The 18499-nt window shown below is 41.4% G+C and overlaps 1 protein-coding gene across 13 annotated transcripts in view; it reads right to left on the bottom strand.

Annotated features, from left to right (window-relative positions):
* chl1a (cell adhesion molecule L1-like a) overlaps positions 1 to 16591 on the bottom strand; it is a 47646-nt gene extending 31055 nt beyond the window's left edge. For 10 of the 13 annotated variants that reach the window (XM_030118233.1, XM_030118237.1, XM_030118240.1 and 7 more), the window contains exons 1-5: positions 3694 to 3832; positions 1499 to 1668; positions 1015 to 1123; positions 698 to 885; positions 486 to 608 (exon numbers count right to left, since the gene is read on the bottom strand). In XM_030118233.1, coding sequence (XP_029974093.1) covers positions 486 to 608; positions 698 to 885; positions 1015 to 1123; positions 1499 to 1580 — 502 coding nt within the window. In that variant the 5' untranslated portion in view covers positions 1581 to 1668; positions 3694 to 3832. Of the gene's footprint in view, positions 1 to 485; positions 609 to 697; positions 886 to 1014; positions 1124 to 1498; positions 1669 to 3693; positions 3833 to 6052; positions 6236 to 16462 lie in introns of those variants that run through there. The other 3 variants (XM_030118235.1, XM_030118234.1, XM_030118245.1) reach the window with 3 other exon arrangements.
* Between the last annotated feature and the right edge of the window lie 1908 nt (positions 16592 to 18499).

Raw genomic sequence — 18499 nt, 5'->3', positions numbered from 1 at the left:
GGCAACATGCTGAATGGTTTAATTATTTACAGCCTGCTGAATCTAGGAGTGGTCATTGACAAACATGTGCAAATGCCCCATTAACCAGGGACTGAACATTTTTAAGACTGCACTGCCCTGATGGCTGTTCACCAAACCCTTCTATCCATCCATGGAACAGGGAGCAACAAGTATGAGGCACTCTGCGGTTGAGTCTGCAGCTACAATAAAATGAGGGAATTAATACATCTGGACAGCTGTCTTCCAGGGTCACCGCAGTGGCACAGGTTTTACAGAGGATTCCCTTACTAACACACCCGGAGCAGTCGGGGGTTAAGGGCCTTGCTCTGAGAGCTGCAGGGATGACCTGCCAGCAGTGGGATCGAAACCAGCAAACCTCTGGTTACAAGCGTGGTCCCTGACGTCTACGCCAACACTCCAGGTTACGTTTAGTATTAAGTAATTTTCATCAGAGAAATTGCAAGCATATGTGCTTCATATCTTACCGAGAGACATCCAGTAGATCTGACGTGGCGCCACACCCTCTGGAGGGTTACACTTCAGGATGATAGGCTCTCCCTCCTTAACAACAAATGGATTAAGCGTTTCCTTCGGAAACTTAGGGATACCTATTAAAACAAAGGCCAAAAGGACATTTCAATATGAAAAAAGGACAATGGCAGGACAATTTGGATAGCATTTTTATGTGAATACTGACTGGGAACTAGGATTTCAATCTCCTCCGTCATGGAAGTTCCCAGCTTGTTAGAAGCAAAGCATTTGTATTTTCCCTGGAATTGGAAGAGGTCCTTCTTGTGAAGCACAAAAGTGCCATTTTTCTGGTCTGGTCTGATTTTTGAGGAGTTTGAAGGGAAAAAGGCTTGACCATCTTTTGTCCATCTATATCTGTTGGAGCAGATTATGAAAAAAAAGACCCATCAATGAATTATGTTTTCTGCACTTATACATCTTTCAGAAGCTTCATCGAACAATCAGCCAATAATGTCTTAATTCAAAGTACTTGACTTCACTTACTCTGGTGGTGGGTTGCCGATGGCCTGGCACCTCACGGTGATGGTGTTGTCAAAGGGAAGTGCAATAATGGGACCCAAAGTATGATTGACTATGGTTGGAGGCTGCTCCACTATTAGGAAAAGACATAAAATCACCACAGAAATGTTAAATGTCAGTATGGTTTCACCGTTGGTCTGAAGAGAGTTCAGTACAGCAATATGGTGACGTTTAGTGGTAACAACACAGCATAAACGGCATAAATGAGGTGCCAAGGGCAGACAGCCCAAAAATAGCACGGCAGAACGTGTTTGCAAAGCATTCTCAAACCTAAACCAACCTTTACTGTGACACTAAAGCAGTGGTTCCCCAACATGCATGCGGGCAGGACAGCTTAAAGAATGAAACACACATGCTTTGCGTTCCATCTCAGGAAATCTTCATATGTAAACACAGAACAAGTGAGAACTCGTCAGCACGATCCAGATGAGTTTCATGACACTCCTACCTTCCAGAGGAATTCTGAGGCCCGTGGCCCTCCAGGTCAAGGCCAAAAGCAGAACAAGCTGCAGGCTCCCCTCCAACCTCATTCCACTCGGCTGGTTAAAGGAGACAGTAGAGATGAGGAAAATGTGTTCATCAGCTGCCGTCACTTCCAATTGCTAAGGCACAGGGCACCTGAAAGAGAACAAATGTTTAGTCCCTGAAGTTCACAAATCTTCTGAAAGACACACTGAGTAATTTAAAAAAAAAGTTGTGTGAAGGCTTAAAATGCATCTTTTACAAAACGCAGTACATATTCCAGGACATTCACTAAGCAGCATGTAAATAATCCCTGAGTAGCAATGTTGAAGAATTGCATCCAGTATTGCTGTCAGCTCAGTGAAAGTGAGGACATAAGTAGGACAGCATGAAGCCTCTAATACAGGTATACTTGTTTATTGAGGGATCCCATGTAAAACATAATGGCCTCTGGTTTAATCTCAAAGGAATGACCTCCAGTATAAAAACAAGCCAATACACAACAACAACTTGTAGTGGCTTATCAGTGGGTACCCCTGTAAAAGAAGTCAGAAAACCAACACTTTTTCTATCACTTCATGTATAAATTCTTCATGCATGCTTTGCTGAGATTGTTAAATTAAATACTTCAAACCAAATAATTGATTTAATTCTCGTTTATGAAAAGACCGGAGCTTAAGGGGTTATAATCAGACCCATTCTGCATAATTGATGGGAGATGAAACAGTGAAGACCCCAGCCATTTAGCTTTTGGTTGTCCCTCATTGTTGTGATGTTGTAGCAGAACACACCCGAGTGCTTGTCTGGAGATTACCCTTTGAACTGTAAAGCCTAGCTGGTGGCATCGCATGGCATGCTTACTGTAAACCCACTTGGCACAAAGGCTAAGCTGCTGTCTGCTACGATCGCTAGATCCAAGATGGCAGTCTATAAATTGGTCTAAGCTCCTCAGTGTTTTCACGGCTTAGTTCTCACAGTGCTGAGACTGTGGCAGCAGCACTGGCAATGCCAAATGGGTTCACCCTCCAGCTAATCCTGCTATCAGGAGAATGAAGGCAGGGAGCTCCAGCAGTCATACAGTACGCTGCTTAACAACGGCTGACTGCTTCTCGAGGTTCTCCTAAGGACGCAAGGCTACTCGTCTGAGTGATAAAGGTTCATGTGGTAATTGTTATAGACTAGTTTCGGGATTAAGTGGCTTGAATTTAGAATCAATTAAACAAATGGAGAGATTGTGGTTGCGTATTATATAGGAATTTGTGATTATCTCCTAAAGGTAAACAACGCTGGAAGGAGGTTTCTTCCAATGGAGAAATGTTACATTACGTTGTTGCCTTAAACCTATAAACTACTGTATTCTAGTACTGCTAGGCTGATTAACACGTGCACACGCCCGAACAGATAACGCTTTGCACTATATTTAACCCATCGTGGTTTATTACAGACATATGTCCACATTTTTGTGACAGGAGTTGAGATTTTTATTGCACAAATAAAAGTAGATCAGACCAGCAGCGTCTGCAAACTCCCCGTCAGATGGAAGGCCTCACAGGCCTCCATTTGAATGAGAAATGGGAGCTTTTATCAAGATTTGTGTTGATCCTGACAACACAGCTACAACCGAACCAGTCAACTTTCATTCATGCGCAACAACAAATCCACCGTCTGGTACACACCCAGAGACCTTCGAGGGCTGGACAAATTACTCAGCTTCATATGCACGTGGAGATCTGCAAAGCTGCCACTCTTAATGACAACTCAAACAAAGCTCACGTGGTTTAAAAAGCAAAATCCTTACAGCATGAAAGAAAAGAGGTGGAGTTCCTATGTAAGCATTTGTTTTTAGAGGCAAGGGATCTATTACCCGAACACATGGCAGATCATAGCCACAAATCCACAGGGATTGTGTTACCTAAGCCAATGGTTGGCCCCAGCATGAAGAGTGTGACTACTACACGACTAATCTTGCCAACACACACTGTATACGGTGACCGCCATACCCTCCCTTTCACCCCTACCCCCTCCTTCAAAGTCAAGCAGTGCCCTACAGACAAACCAGCATGTATGACTGTCTGTCAGTGAAACAGGAAAAATCTCTCACACAGTTACACATACAGTGAAGTACAGCAAGGATATATCTTCTAGCAAAATCAAACCTTTTTTTTTTTATCAGATACTTACAGTTGTTTGAGTCATTTTACATCTTAGGTCCACCTCTATAGGAGGCACGAGGCGGCCGCACTATAAGTCCATTTAAAAGTACAGGAGCATCAGGGGATCACTTCAACAACTCTCTCTGAACTAACATCTCTGACATGTCCTTCCTCCTCCACCTCATGTTGCGCCTCGGACACGCCTCCCTGCCCGCCCCTTCACTCAAGCAGCTAAAGGAGCGACAGGAGACTCACTGAAGTGACATATGTCGCCAAAGCCTCTCACTTGGCAAAGACGCTCTGTAAGCCTGCGACAATGACCAGGACAAAGGCTGCACTGCGGGGCTTCTCAATGAGCATTAAAGACTGGGTGGAGAGGAAGTACAGGCATGTCTTGCCCCCTCTCCCTCTCTCTCTCTCTGTCTTACTCTCTCCCCCACTTTTTCCTTGATCCGTCCATCCCGCCTTATACAAACTAAGCAAGCCTATTCACACCCGGCTCCATCCCAATGATCTTAATGCAATGTGTCTTAACTCCATTGAAAAGGGAACAGAGTCATCCTCTCCCAGAGGAGCAGATCTTTTGTGAAAGTGTACTTTCATTTCCCTGCAGTGCTCCAGGGTATTGATAGATGGAGGCTCGGCACAACACGTCTAAAATAGACATGTGATGGTGTTGATAAAAGACGTGACTGGCTTTTTCTCTTTCCATCTTTTCTCCAAGGTTTTATCAAGCAATTTCTTATCTGGAGAAACGTAGAGTGCGATTCACTTCAGCCTGTATCTCTCATTCCACTATTCAAACAACCAAAACATCCCTTTTATGTAGAGGTCTCTGATGTTATCTGCCTGTGATTTACTCAACTGGCATCATTCACATTCTAAACAGCAAAGCATGGATTTGCACAATGGCTAACATACCACAGTAAGGAGCAAAGAAACTATTGAAATAAATAAAAAAAGTATGCATATTTCTCTCTTCATTCAATCAGATACAGTGAACTTTCCATATGGAGAATTACTGTTTTGCTAAACTAGTCCCCAGGAGTACATTTTTCTCAGATCACTGTGTGCAGTCAGACTTGATGCGTTCGTAACATTTTGTGTTCCTAAAATTGCTCCGAGATCACAGCAAACTGTGAGTTTGCAAAGTTAGCCGGGCCCCATTTTTTAAGTCATGCAGCTTAAAATGTTAGCTTTTCATTCCAAACATTTTACTGACCTGCACTTTAGCTGCCATCAAACACTTCTTTATATATTATTTTTTTAAGGCTTGTCCAGTGCTTGGCTCTGGCTTATTTGGAAACTTTACCTACAACAATATTTGTAACTGCGCCATTATCGCTGTCAGCAGAATGTGCATTAACCTGAATAATGGAGCCATAATGCTCACGCAGAAGAGGGCAAGAAATGCTCGCACAGCCTTGTAAAGTCATAAAGCCAGCGAAGGAGTTGACATTCACTGAATAGTACAATAAAGTCTGACATTAGTAAGTGTAAGCTCTCACTCGCACTATACTACACCCATTCTCAGACATTTATAATTCTGGATACGCTGCCTTTATTTCTAAATGAAAAAAATGGACTCTTTCAGAAATCCGTCTTTCTTTTGTGTTCATTTATCTCTAGTACAAAAAATGACATCAACCAGAAAGCTGCATGTTTCATACCGTCCTGCTCTTACATCAGCGGCTATTCAGACTTCAAGTTCAGCCCGAAGCCTCTGCTGGTGAAGAATGGCTGGACATAATTACGCACTTCACTTAAGACAGTTGTCATCACTTCAAATGGACCTACTCAATGTTTAAAAGAGCATGGCTCCTGTAAACACAGAAAAAAACCCTTTGAGGCAAAGATTCCAACTCAAAAGCTTTGCATGGTACACAGACATGCAGAAAAGATTAGGATAAATAAAGACAATAGCCATCACATGGGCAAACATACTTTGTTTGATCTGAGTAAATATACATTTACCTCACTGACTTCAGGGAATTAGGTTAATGTAAAACTGAAAGAAAATGTAAATATAAAAAAACATGACAAAAGCTAAAGTAACAAAATCGTACCTACTGTATATTTGTGCATTTTAATTTCCCTTCTGGGTTAGATGTGTGTGTATCTGAGACAACGCAATTTTCTCAGCCCATTCATCTCCTCAAATACACAGAAACCTTAGTCTGTCAGCCTTTTGACATGTAAACCAGCACAAATAACTCCAGTTGTTTCTGAATAATAATTTAAATCACATTACAGGAACAGGCGCCTGTCAGGAACTGACATAATGACCAAATATTTACTCTTTAACTGCACATCCTCACAAAGCATACAAACAGCAGTCAGATTCAAGCTGTCATTATCCTAAGTACGCTTCCTGATAAATGACTTACCTGCCCGGTGATCCCTAAACTTTCCCTCAATGACATGGAAGACCAAGCGTTGACTGAGATGTCTCAGGGTCCCTTCTTAGGGCCAGCTTAATTGTTCCCGTTGTATCATCATAGTCTCAAAAATAAACGCGACAAAGTCAATGGTAAATCTTCACGCGTTCACGAGCAGTTTAGTGTCTGTAATGCCATACTGATAGGATGCCTGGCCCTGCCTCATACTTTTTTTTTTTTTGTTATGATGTATTTCCTCCTGAGTCCACGCCTCATGTAATTTCTTAGGCAACAGTTACAAGTTTTTGTTTCTGATGTTTGCAAAGCTTAAAACCATGCGATGATTAAAAACATATTTCAAACAAATTCAGAAAAAGGCAAGCCAAAACATCAAATGACTCTGTTATAAAAGAAAAAACTGAACAAGTGACGCTACGTGAGTGTGAGGGTGTGTGTGTGTGTGTGTGTGTGTGTGTGTGTGTGTGTGTGTGTGATGATGATGATGATAATCGAGTCAAAAGAAGGCCAACGAGGCACACCTATGTGCAGTAACTCACACGAGGAGCTACATTTGCGCCCTATTCATGATTCTATGACACTCTCACGGCAGAAACCAAAAAAAGAAAAGGCTTCAGTGATTGTATGAGAGTCGGCCCAGCAATTCAATGAACAGTCACTTCACACAAGCAGGCGTACACCTGCACGCACAAAAAGTGTGGCAAGCTTTGCTGTTCAACGTCGACAAGAAAGGCTGTGGCTGAGGCTTCCGAAATCAAAACAAAACAAATTTTTCAGCTGCCTGAGAAATCTTCAAGTGCATTTACTAATGTGGGAGCTAATCCAGGTGCCAGTCATCTCAAATAGTTTCTCCAGCTGACAGATAAAAGCAAAAACCACAGGCAGAAAGGCACTGGCAACAGGTTTTTCTGAAGACGTGACTCCTGAGAAGGCTGTTCAAATTACTGGAACTTAAAATAACCAAGTTATTATGCACTGAATATCATTTAATTCTGACAAAATGTGTTTTTTTTCATCTAAATACTCATTTTTAGCGTCTCACTAATGACATAGCAATATAGTTATCTTAAAGATATGAACATCTTGACCAAATTTCTATCTTTAATAAAAACTTAAGCGTTAACGATTCATCAGATTTACACACGTACCTACAGTACACTTCTTTTCGGAAGCAATATTATGACTCTCCTTTTGACCTCACAGTTAAAAGCCTTTAATTACATGATTTGCTGGTGTCTTTTACGTGGCCTTTGTTATTGTTTCAGTCCCTCGAGCACTTCTGCAAACCAGTAATCGTGCCATGTCCGGAATTCACACAAACAACTCTCTGACACTCATCACGTCTGCATCAAACCTGCGCTACCGGTATTATGCAAAAAAGAGCACGAGTTGCACACACTTACACTGTACACAGGCGCAACAGGTTCAGAGTAAAAGTGTGTAGCAGCACGCATGTTAAAATACTCCAATAAAAACACAATAAAGCACAATAAGGTGAAGGGGAATAAAAATTTAATTCCAAATCGATCGTATTTATAACTGTTTTAGCACTCTGGTAAAGCACAGGTGACAGATTTAACCCTCTTAAACATGCACTTGGCCCATAATCAATGTTGGACTTGAAAATCTAAATGTTTGGTTGGCCTTCGGGCCAGTGAGTCATGTTCATTCAGTCCACATGCAACAACAGGAGTTCCAGCAGTTCAGATGTGAGTGCTACTAGAGGAGCACAAGTGCTTTGAGGAAGTCGCGTGTCATTTATCAAAGTGCCGCCACACTGGCACAGTTGCCGTTGAGGGCTTGTGCTCTGTCACAAAACGGTTTGTGTAATGACATGTGAGGAGTTCAGTGGAAGGGAGACAGCCTGGCACGCAAACGTAAGGCACGCCATCAACAACAATCGTTTCGTAACACACAAAACACATTTTAAAGTGGAGGGGGCTTTGCATTTAATGCTTTGCCCCTCTCTTGCCACATCATCTTTTCCTCATCAGAAAATATGGATTTAAAATTAATTTTAAAAAGGTGTTCTTGTACTTAAGAAGCATCTTCCATTGAAGTCAACTGACTGACACAGTCTAGACAACAACATGAATCACCATGGAAAAATGTCCCTTGCAGTAGTGCAATGACAAAGAATGGCATTCAGGAGCTTAATCAGTTTTCCACAGCGAGCAGCACTGAGGGACCGCTTGGAGACGAGCAGTCACAGTCTGCTTCCTCCCGGCAGACACCGAGAGGACCTCTTCACACCTTCCTTCACCCGGCACTTTGTTCGGCGCTGTCGCAGAGACGCAGATAAGAGAGCAACGCTGTGCTCTCCGGTCCAAGTTAAGCTGCTAATTAGTTTATGGGATAATCTCGAATGCCTAAAGTGGTATTTAGCTGGGTTGGTCAAGACACGAGGAATTGTTGTTGCAAAACAGCCATTTGTATGAATGCAGTGCTTTGGTGTTATGACACAATTTGCCACAGCTGCAAGTTTGAGCATGAACTTATTTTGTAACACACCTGTGTTTGTCTATTACTACTATTAATGAAAGTTAAATTCAAATGAAAGCTTAGACATGTCGCCACGCCTGGCAATATCCATCTTTCAACCAGTTTTAGAGGCTCATCAGCCTCACACATTTTTTTCCTTTGTTATTTCAACAGCGATTAGACATTTTTTATAATTCAGATTAGCTTCTTTATCACAAGACCCACAAATTAAGAATTTCTTTGTTTTTTTTTGTTTGTTTTTTTTACCACAAAGCTTTCCCTTTTAAAAACATTAAGCTCAGGAATGTGTGCACATGATTAGTGAAACAAGTGTTGGCAAAAGATGTTTAATTTTCTTTGTTCAGTGGATCAAGCGGTTTGCAATCAGTCCACAGTGTGAAGTACTTCTACTTGACTAAGTACTTTTGGATTTATAAATCTAATCAAGCAACCACGTCAATAAGCTCAACAGTAAATGTGAGGAAACCGCGACAGAACCTGCCGGGTCTTGTTGCATTCGTGCATTACCGTGAACGCTCCAACTCCCCCAAGCCTTCTCCCACACCACCCTTTAAACTGAAGCATGTCACAATGCAAAAACAAGCAGACCGCTCAGGCAAGACCAGAAGAGGATGAAGAATAATCTTTCTACCACAGTGTCTGTTTAGATGGACGGAAAAAGAGAAAGGAGTTCAGGCCTGTGTGTGCGTGTGACATTAAGATGCATCATCTATAATCTTCACAGACTTTGGATGTCATCTACTTTAAACCCCTTTAAAAAAAAAACCTGAGGCCTTTTATGTGGTGTTTACGAAATAAAAAGAAATAAAAAAAAAAAAATTGTGAGAATCTGGTGAAGAAACAAATGACTAATCCTCCTACTCTGGATGAGTTGGCAATCAATTACTTTCCCAGCGTTTGTTGCAACATGTCAGGAAATTAAGGTTCCTGACTCACCTCAAAATGCAGCATCAAAGGAATTCATCTGCAGCAAGCTTTGACAAGGGCTAACTACCATGAAGCTGACAAACTGAATCAAACTGCTCTTTAAAACTCCAATCTGCAATGAAAAAGTTGACCAGTGACTCTTACAACGTTATCAGCATCTCCAATTACCTCCTAATCGAGATCAAGTAGAGTCAAAAACGTAACTGACAGTGGATAAAACATGCCGCTTCCTCCTTGTTTTCATTTGGCTTTTCTTTAATCTGGGAGAAAATACTTTGGCTCAGGGTTTGTGGCACTTAAAGAGATTCATTGCCTCAATAAGTTTAAATTGTATTTGAGACAGGAACCATCCGAGTTGCACCTTGCTTCACCCTGTGCGAGCGCTGGCGTCACCACTGTCTATTACAGGCCCATGACAGCGGTACCCCTGTGAAAGTGACAAGGCCTGACTTCATTAGCATATTTGGAACCCTGTGAATGAAAGTGTTTGTTCTGGTCTGTGCGCCCAATTGAAAGGGTCCATTAAGGAGTGTTTTAGGGGCTCTTCTGTGTTAGGTCGGAAGTTTGGGAGCTGGTGCATTGAGGAAAATGCCAGAACAAAAAAAAATGGTGGTGACGAAGGGGAGTTGTAAGGGACAAAGTGGCCCGGATCAGGCTATGTATGCAGATGACACTCCGCTTGACACATTTCAACAAGCGAAAAAGGTGAGTCTCATAGCAATTAACAACATCAATCAGGTTCGTAAATGTTTCAGCACTGGCGCTGAACATGTTGTCAGGCTGTGATTAAACTCAGGGCTTCAGGTTTCACGTTCACAGCCAAGCTTCCCGCCTGTTTACTGTAAATCTGCAACACACCCCCGGGCTCTTGTGTGGAAAAACAATTATCAGACTCCCCAATTTCTCACACAAAGGCAGTGCTGGTGTTACGAAACAAATCTTACCGTTTCAACTGTTTGGTAAAACTTGGACTGAGAACTTTGGTTAATGAAAAGAGACGTTTCGTCCTCTCATCTATTTACACAAAACAAGTCGGTCACAACATACTTTAAAGATTATTGGGTTATTCCTGGCTTTAAATTTTCTTTTCATGGATAAAACACTGATAAATCTACTTATAGAGATACAATGACAGCATGATTTCTTTGGTGGTCTCTTGCATGAAGAATGACATGAAAAGCAGTGAGAACATGAAAGCTCACCATGGTTGATGGTAAATATGATGCAGTGATTAAAAAAATAAATTAATATAACACGAAATCAGCCAGTGAAAGATGCCATAACACAAAAGCATTTGAATTCATGATGAGTTGTCACAGAAAAAGGTGTGTTTCTCCACAAATCATAATGAAGTGCGTCTCGTCTATAAGGTTTGGTATAGCGCTGAATGAAGACATGTTGCTATGGTTACCTGCAGCTGAGCATACCTTGGGCATAGTTTTGGGGCTGTTCGTCAGAGCCCTCAAATTTATCAGTCCTTTGTCGTTTCTGTGGTTTGAAGTTAAGGATTCCTAATATTTGAAGCAGTATGAGTCAAACAATTCACTTTTTCAAATGAGGATTGTGAGGCTCTGGAGCTGGACCCTTATACCCGGCACGGTTCATCACAGGGAAAACACAGAGAAATAGACTATCACAAATGCACTTACAAATATCAGTCATTTAGGGTAACCAGTTGACTTTAAATGCACCCTAAAAGCTTGTTGTACTGTGGGAGGACAATGGAGTAGCATCCAGCGAAACACCATTCATGCATAGGAAGAACACACAAACTCTGGACAGAAAAGCTCCCAAGCTTTAGCAGAACAGGGAATATTGTACCTGTCAGACCAGACTGCTAAACATCAAACTACTGTGTGTTTTGGTTCGTCATTGGGAAGCAAACACTAGATCACAGAAGTGATCCGTTTCGCAGATAACAGAATTAACTTTGGAAAATTCTGCTAAATCAGTACAACGCCCACAAGCACAGAGTAGCCAAAACACAATATGATGTAATTAACATTTCTGTTATAAATATTATCTCTGACACATTTTCCCTTCCCTAACAATGACAGCGTGAGTAGGGAAGATATTTTCAAAGTCTAAAAGCTTGCTTCACTTCTGGTTTGTGTCATTTAATATTTGTCCTTTAAACATATCATCTTTTTTGCCTGAGCAATCTAAATTACTGCAATATTACAGCCGTTATCGTTGACCTCAGTACTCGCGGTAATATGTTCACTCGTCTACTCCTGGCATTCATAACAACGCACTCTGAACTCTGTCTGTCTTTTCCTGCTGCTGGAATTTGATTCATATGCTAATGAGCTGAATTCCCATGGATTTCTCTCTTCTGTGCCATAGATATCACCCCCAAAACTCCGTGCATTCCAGCCCCCTCCTCTCGCATAGCTGCCTGCTTTCATCCCTCACGCACTCACAAAACTTTCATCCATTGACAGGGTCACAACCATGCTCATAGTCATCTTCCACAATAGTTTGCTTTTTGTTTGTTTTTGTTTTTCTTTTTAGGTGCAGTCTAGCGGTACCGTTCAGCAGGTGTTGATATGCATCTTTCTTGCCATCAGGCCATGCAGGAGCTCCGGATAATCAGCTGGCATCTCCCCGCTTGTCTGAAAGGCTTATTTCCAATAAACAGATGAAGCTGCTCAGGGTTATTTCAAGGTGAACATAGCTTCAGACAGCTTGATTTGTTACTGCTGTTTCTCTAAAAACACAATATAGAGGACCGATGGGTGGACGAAAACTGTTTTGAAAACAAGCCATAAATACGTAAAAACATCAGGATTCGCTTTTGAGATGTCACACCAAGGTTCTGATAATAACTGGAATCAATAAATTTAAGCAAATTCTGAGCTTGGAACTGGTGACTTACAATAGCGTCACCACTTCACAAAAACAAAGCAGGATACAGCATCCAATTGAACATGTTCCCTAAAAAACTGAATCCCACTCTGAATCTTGAGGTAAAAAAACAAAAAACAAAAGCAGGTGCCATCATTCAAAGGCTTTAGATATTTCAGTCAACTCTGTCGTCTCACAAACTTGCTCTAAATGTTATCACAGCAGAGTCACACTACAACTTAAATTAGTTTGATACTCAAATTACTGAATAAAATGACAGCAAATGTAAAAAAAAAAAAAAAATCAAGCTCATGTGAAACCAGGTTTCAGCTGTCGCATAAAACTATGGCAAGTTTGATGAGAGCTTTCACTTTTTGAAATTGTGAACACTGACGTCAAAAGGCTTGAATGATTCTACCTCTAAAATCGAGCCTAAGCTTCATGTCTGCCTCAGAGAGTCTCTTTCTGGCCTCTCAGAAGCCGTTCTGGCTCATGTGGCTCATCCCAGCCTTCAAGCAGGGGGCATGTACGAACACGGAGGCCATGCATCATAGCAAAACTCCTCACTGCTGTCGAACACAGAAACTATCTCATCATTATGTGCCTGCCGCACAGCTAGATTTAGTTTTGACAGAATGACATGCCCCCAATTTTGATCAAGCCTTCATCACGCTGCACACCTCTGTCAGGGCTCCCGGAACTGCAAAACAAAACCGGGCTTACAATGATCCAATGATAACACCGCAGGAGGTGACCACACAGCGAGAGGATGTTTACTTCATCGTCTGGCGGCCGGGACACGCTGTCACAGTAAACAAGGCGATGTGCTGCTGCAGATGTCACAACATATTTCTGCACTTCTGGCTCAAAGTGAGTGTCTGTCCTGGAGACGGGTCTCAACAGTGAGGGCACTGTTTAAAAGCAGTAGTCCACACAAACGCTGTGAGGAGCATTTTCAGCGCCAACAAACCATGTTCTTCACTCACTCGGAGGAATGCGGCCTATTGTCAGCCGGACTTGTCCAAAAGCTCCTAAAAGTGATGTGCGGAGGGGGCGGATGCAGCTTACGTGACCACCCCTGAAAGCCAGATCATGGCGCTCTGCTGGCGCTCGCCGGAGAAACTTCAATTGCTCCAATTCAGACAGGGTGCAAAGTTATTTGTGCCCCCTGTGTGAGGCGTTGATTTCACCAAACATTTGTCGGCTGGAGCGGTCGTGACCTCTGCTCTCGGCTGTTAGGAGCTGGCGGAGCTGAGAGGCAGAAAGCCAGACACCATGGAAACAAGAGCGCTGGTATCCATGCTGGAAAGATTTACTGGGAACTTTTCAGAACATCTCCACAGTGTAAAAATCTCAATCCCTCAGCGGGTGAGGGCTGGGCGCTAACACATCTGTCAACAAATCCGTAAAGAGGCCAAAAAGCCTGAAGACGCAATCAGTTTGTGACAGCGGCTCCTCTATTTTAAACCAGTGAGTTCCTGTGTCAGTGACTCCTGTAAATATTTCACAAGCATTCCAAGTGTGGACTATCTGTCCTCGGCGCAAAGTAATAAATCCACCCACCAAATACACACATCGGAGCTTCAGCTTCTCTTTCACGGTCATCTTCTGATCAACATCATTAAACTACTGCACGAGCCAGTTTGGAGGGAAAGTCTGTGTGTCCTTTTATGGCACAAAAAAGCAAGACAGCGGCTACACAAACTCACAGCAGGAAGGAGCATGGGAACGACAGAGCAAAGCCACCTGCCATTCCTCATCAAACCTAAAAACTCTTCTTTACAAGTCTTCTTAATGATTCACATGGCACGCAGAATGTGGAGGCTGTTTTTGGAACTGGTTAATAAACTTAAGACCAAAAGATTAGAATAAATTCAGCTCTATATTGTTAAAAAAAAATACTGAGATCATCTGTGCCCAGTGTTTTTGACAGCTGTTATCTTCATTCTCAAGAGCAGATTAAGCAGCCTCCAGGCATCTTAATTTATTCATTTATGCAACATTCTTAGATTATCGTCTTTAACAGTACTTAAACAGTTAATCCACATCATTGCTTTTTTTTCCTGGGACTACCGATATGTAAAATATGTGACTATTGTGCTTCTAAAAAACACGCCCACATTTTTTTTTTTCACTTTTGTTCTTCTCTGGAAGAGTGACATGTGCTTTTAAGCATGTGTTTTTAATTTCAAACAGCTCTTTAACCTTTTATCACTCTCAGACAACTAAAACGTTGGGTTTATGTGGAAATATTACTGTACATTTAAAGATTGTTTCATACAACTAATACAGAGCTTTGGACAAAATGACTGAACTTAAATCTAGCGTCATTTAATCCTCCACTTATTTTATACTCCCCTTTTTTAAATGGTATTTATGTTACTGCATGTTAATTGCAATTATACATATGGATATGGTGATATATATTCACCAGCTGTGACCACATCATCAGTAAAAACAAAATGCAATTTGCCATCATGGTTACTCTTCCGCTGAATGAGATCATGAGTTTATGTTAGGTTCTTCCATGCAGTGGCTTCACATTGATAACATAATTTTGTTGACTATAAGTGGCAGGCCTGGAGTTTTACTCTTAACAACTCGTCACTGATTAAGTGGCTGAGAAGCCCACCCCCTGCCGGGTAAGGCTCTTACTATACACTGGCTGGTCCTAATGGATAACTATGAGCCGCTCAGATGCTGACAGCAGCTAAATATACTCTGTACTGTCACAACGCATTTGGGGGTTTTATTAATCCATTCAATGCATTCAACTGTAATAGATTACTGCATTAATATGATGCCTACATGCCTGAATGATCTTATAATAGTTTGCCGTATGTAGTGTATGTGTTACAGAAGAATCTGTCAGTTTTCCTTCAAGATAAAGCGATGGTTTGACCTGTAATGCAACAGGCTCCAATTATACAATTACAGGGGTTGCTTAGAGTCAATTATCTGCTATTTTTCTCTGAGAGGCAGAGGAGACAGGAGGAGACAGCGTGCCGGGCATGTTGCGACATATGCTGGATATACCTGTCCTAGAGAAACTGTGTTTACAGCCTCTGTAACAGGAGGTGAATGACTGGGACCTTGTTACATTTACGCATTCTCATCGCCACTGGGGAGCTCTTTGCTTTGGAAAGTTTTGATTTCCATTTCACGGTGTCAAGTCATTATGACATTTCCAGCATGAATCCCCTGTCAGTTCACATCCAATCACTTGCCTCATGAGAAGTGCACTCAGACAAACCACTCACCATCTGACATTTAGGATTTAACATCCTTTCTACGCCTCTATTAAACCACAAAACGCTACTGACTCATGGATGTGGAAGGTGCAATTCATATTTTATGAGGAATTTTTTGTCAAAACAACTTTCTCTGGATTCAAAAAAAGATTGGGATGTTTGCACAGAACAAGGCAATGAAGAAAAATTCGGACTTTTTCAGATTGCAGAATGCAGATCATCACTCCAATAGTAAATGTTTTTATTACTGATCTGCATTCAATTCTTCAGCCTAATGAGGCAAATATTTGACAATCCTTCAATGCACTGTTGATTGATTAATCTGAGACTACTAGCTCCAACATGAGACAGCTCACAACAAACACAACAAAATGTTTGTCAAAGTACAAATTAAAAGATGACCTTGTTCTCATGTTATCACTTGGTGCACTGTAAATTCATTGATTGGAAGCCAAACCAAACATCACCACAGGGAGCGAGGATCGCAGGATTCCCCAATTATCACGTTTCAGTCAACTCGGGTCAAACAAAGACAGGAGACTGACCCATTTCACCATGACAGTCCTGAATAGGCCGGCTTTGCAGGACCACTACAGGACCAGAAACATGGATGTCCTGCTTCTATGAACCGCCAGTCACAAACAATTTCATCAAAAATAATTTTCTTTGCATAAAAACTTAGAAGAATTTTCACAGTTAACATAAACTTTTCATAACTGTTGTTGTTTTTCATTCACTGCAAACATTACCAGTACTGGCAGGTCATATTTTATGTGATATTGTTACAACAAGCGTTTTTATTTTTAAGGACAAATTTCAAAGTTTTCTCAAGCTACATGTTTACAGTCTGTTTAAACTCTGTTGTTAAACTCACCCATAAGATGAAAAGACGGTGACAGGATTCGTCTTTTACTTGCGTCTGAAGAGGCTCGTGGGGTTAGAAAGGCGGACCTGCTGAAACCTTTTTCCTCCGCATTATGAGTGAGCGTGACTGACGCATCAAAGTTTTCCCACAAAGTCTGCGCGTGCTTTCTCACCTCAGCCGCCCGGCGCGTGAAGCCCTTTCTGACTGACGGCCAAAACTGCGACGTCAACAACTGCAACTTATGACTCAAGTCCCCACAAGGTCGACCCTCTATTTTGGAAGCTGCGGAGGTCAAAGGACGCGTAGAGTTCCGCGTGCGTGGGCGCGCGTGTGGAATGGCTGCTGTCATTGACTATAAATACTGGCATGCGCCCAAAGGCTTTAAGTCAAATATGCGCGTATACAAAAACGAGGGGAGGATAGTTTGTTCCACGTGCGTGTGCGCGCATGAGCTGTCAATTAACTGGAGTCAAGACGTTTTTTTCAGAACGTTTTTATTTATTCATTTTTTTAAGTAGCAGGATACAGTACATATACTTTAAAGAGGTTGAAATAATTCATTACATTTCATTCTTATATGTTTTTTTTTTCTGTCTACTCCCACAATCTAAATGTGTCCAGTTGTCCAATTCCCAACTGGATTGCTCAGTTGCCTGTAGTTGTATGTTGTTGTCTGTCTCTCTAAGCAACTAGTCCAGGGTGTCTCTTTCCCCCAGCCTCCGCACTCAGGGGAGATCAGCTTCAGCGACCCATAATCTATCCATCCATTTGTCCATCTTCTAGGCCGCTTTATCCAATTAAGGGTTGTGAGATTGTTGGAGCCAATTCCAGCTCAAGCATTGTAAACCCTGGATAGTTGGACCAGTCCATCTCAAGACAAACACAGAGAGACAATCACACACACTGATAACCACAGGCAGTTTATCACTTAGTCTCAAATGCGTGTTTTTTGGCCCTCGGAGGAAAGAGCAGTACTGAGAGAAAGCCAATATGGGCACAGGAAAAACATACAAACTCCATACCTGTGTTGCTGATTTCCACGGCCCTGAGTTGGAACTGAGTTGAACTCAGTTGAATGCATGCTCTCTTTTTTTGTTAAATCATGCGCGTCTCAACTAATAAGTTTTGACCAATAACAAAAGGTTCGAACTTTAATGTCAATAGAACATATTATGTTAGTAGTGAGCTTTTTAAGTATGGAGTAATAAAGATGAAATATAAAAGCTGATAAAATCTATGAATTAAAACTGTAAGTGTAACAGGTAAGATCATTTGTTCAATTTATTTAAGCATTAAATACGCAATTACAAGAACTTTCTATTTGCACTTCACACAAAGTTGTCTTTAACGCCTTGAGATATTTACATAAACTTTTTTCTATTAATTTTAATTTGGGAAATTGGTCATGTCTCCATCTGCAGAATTTTAAACAGAAATTAACCAGCTTTAATAATGTTTCAAGTAGAAGATACATATCTTGTTCCAATGTGGGGAATGAAAGCAAAAAAAAAAAAAAAAACTGTTAGAAAAAATGCTTAAGCACAGATGTGTTAGAAATCTAATAAAGAAACATATTATTCATACTTGACTACCAAAACAACTTTGTGCTGATTAATAAATAAAGTGTGACAGGTTTGAATGAGGCTGCACATGCTGGAGTCTCACCTCACCTCACAGTGTTCCTGGTTCCTGCCCCGTGGTTCAGAAACATAACTGGTAACCTAAAGTAAGTGTGGTCTGTAGTTTGAGTCTTCTCACTGAAGGTAAGAGTCATTCCCTCCTCTCTTTCCTTAAAGCAAGTATTGGTGTATTTTAAAATCAGATGCATCACAGTCTTGGGGTCAAATGGGCTACAATCATCTTATTTACCTAATTTATTTTAAAGCAAATGTAAATGTTTTAATTTGAGAATGAAAGCCTTAACAAACAAGTATCTGAGTTAATGGTATTTGTAGCCATTCAGGCATCATTATGATACTGCAGAAACAAGTTGAGCCTTTTCACAAACAGCTCCTCATTGAGGTACAGTACATAATTGCCCTTTGC

The sequence above is a fragment of the Salarias fasciatus genome, chromosome 20 (genome assembly GCF_902148845.1).
Source record: "Salarias fasciatus chromosome 20, fSalaFa1.1, whole genome shotgun sequence".
In the NCBI taxonomy this organism is placed as follows: domain Eukaryota; kingdom Metazoa; phylum Chordata; class Actinopteri; order Blenniiformes; family Blenniidae; genus Salarias; species Salarias fasciatus.
The sequence above is the reverse complement of the archived record's forward strand: the minus strand, read 5'-3'. Positions and strand labels throughout refer to the sequence as shown.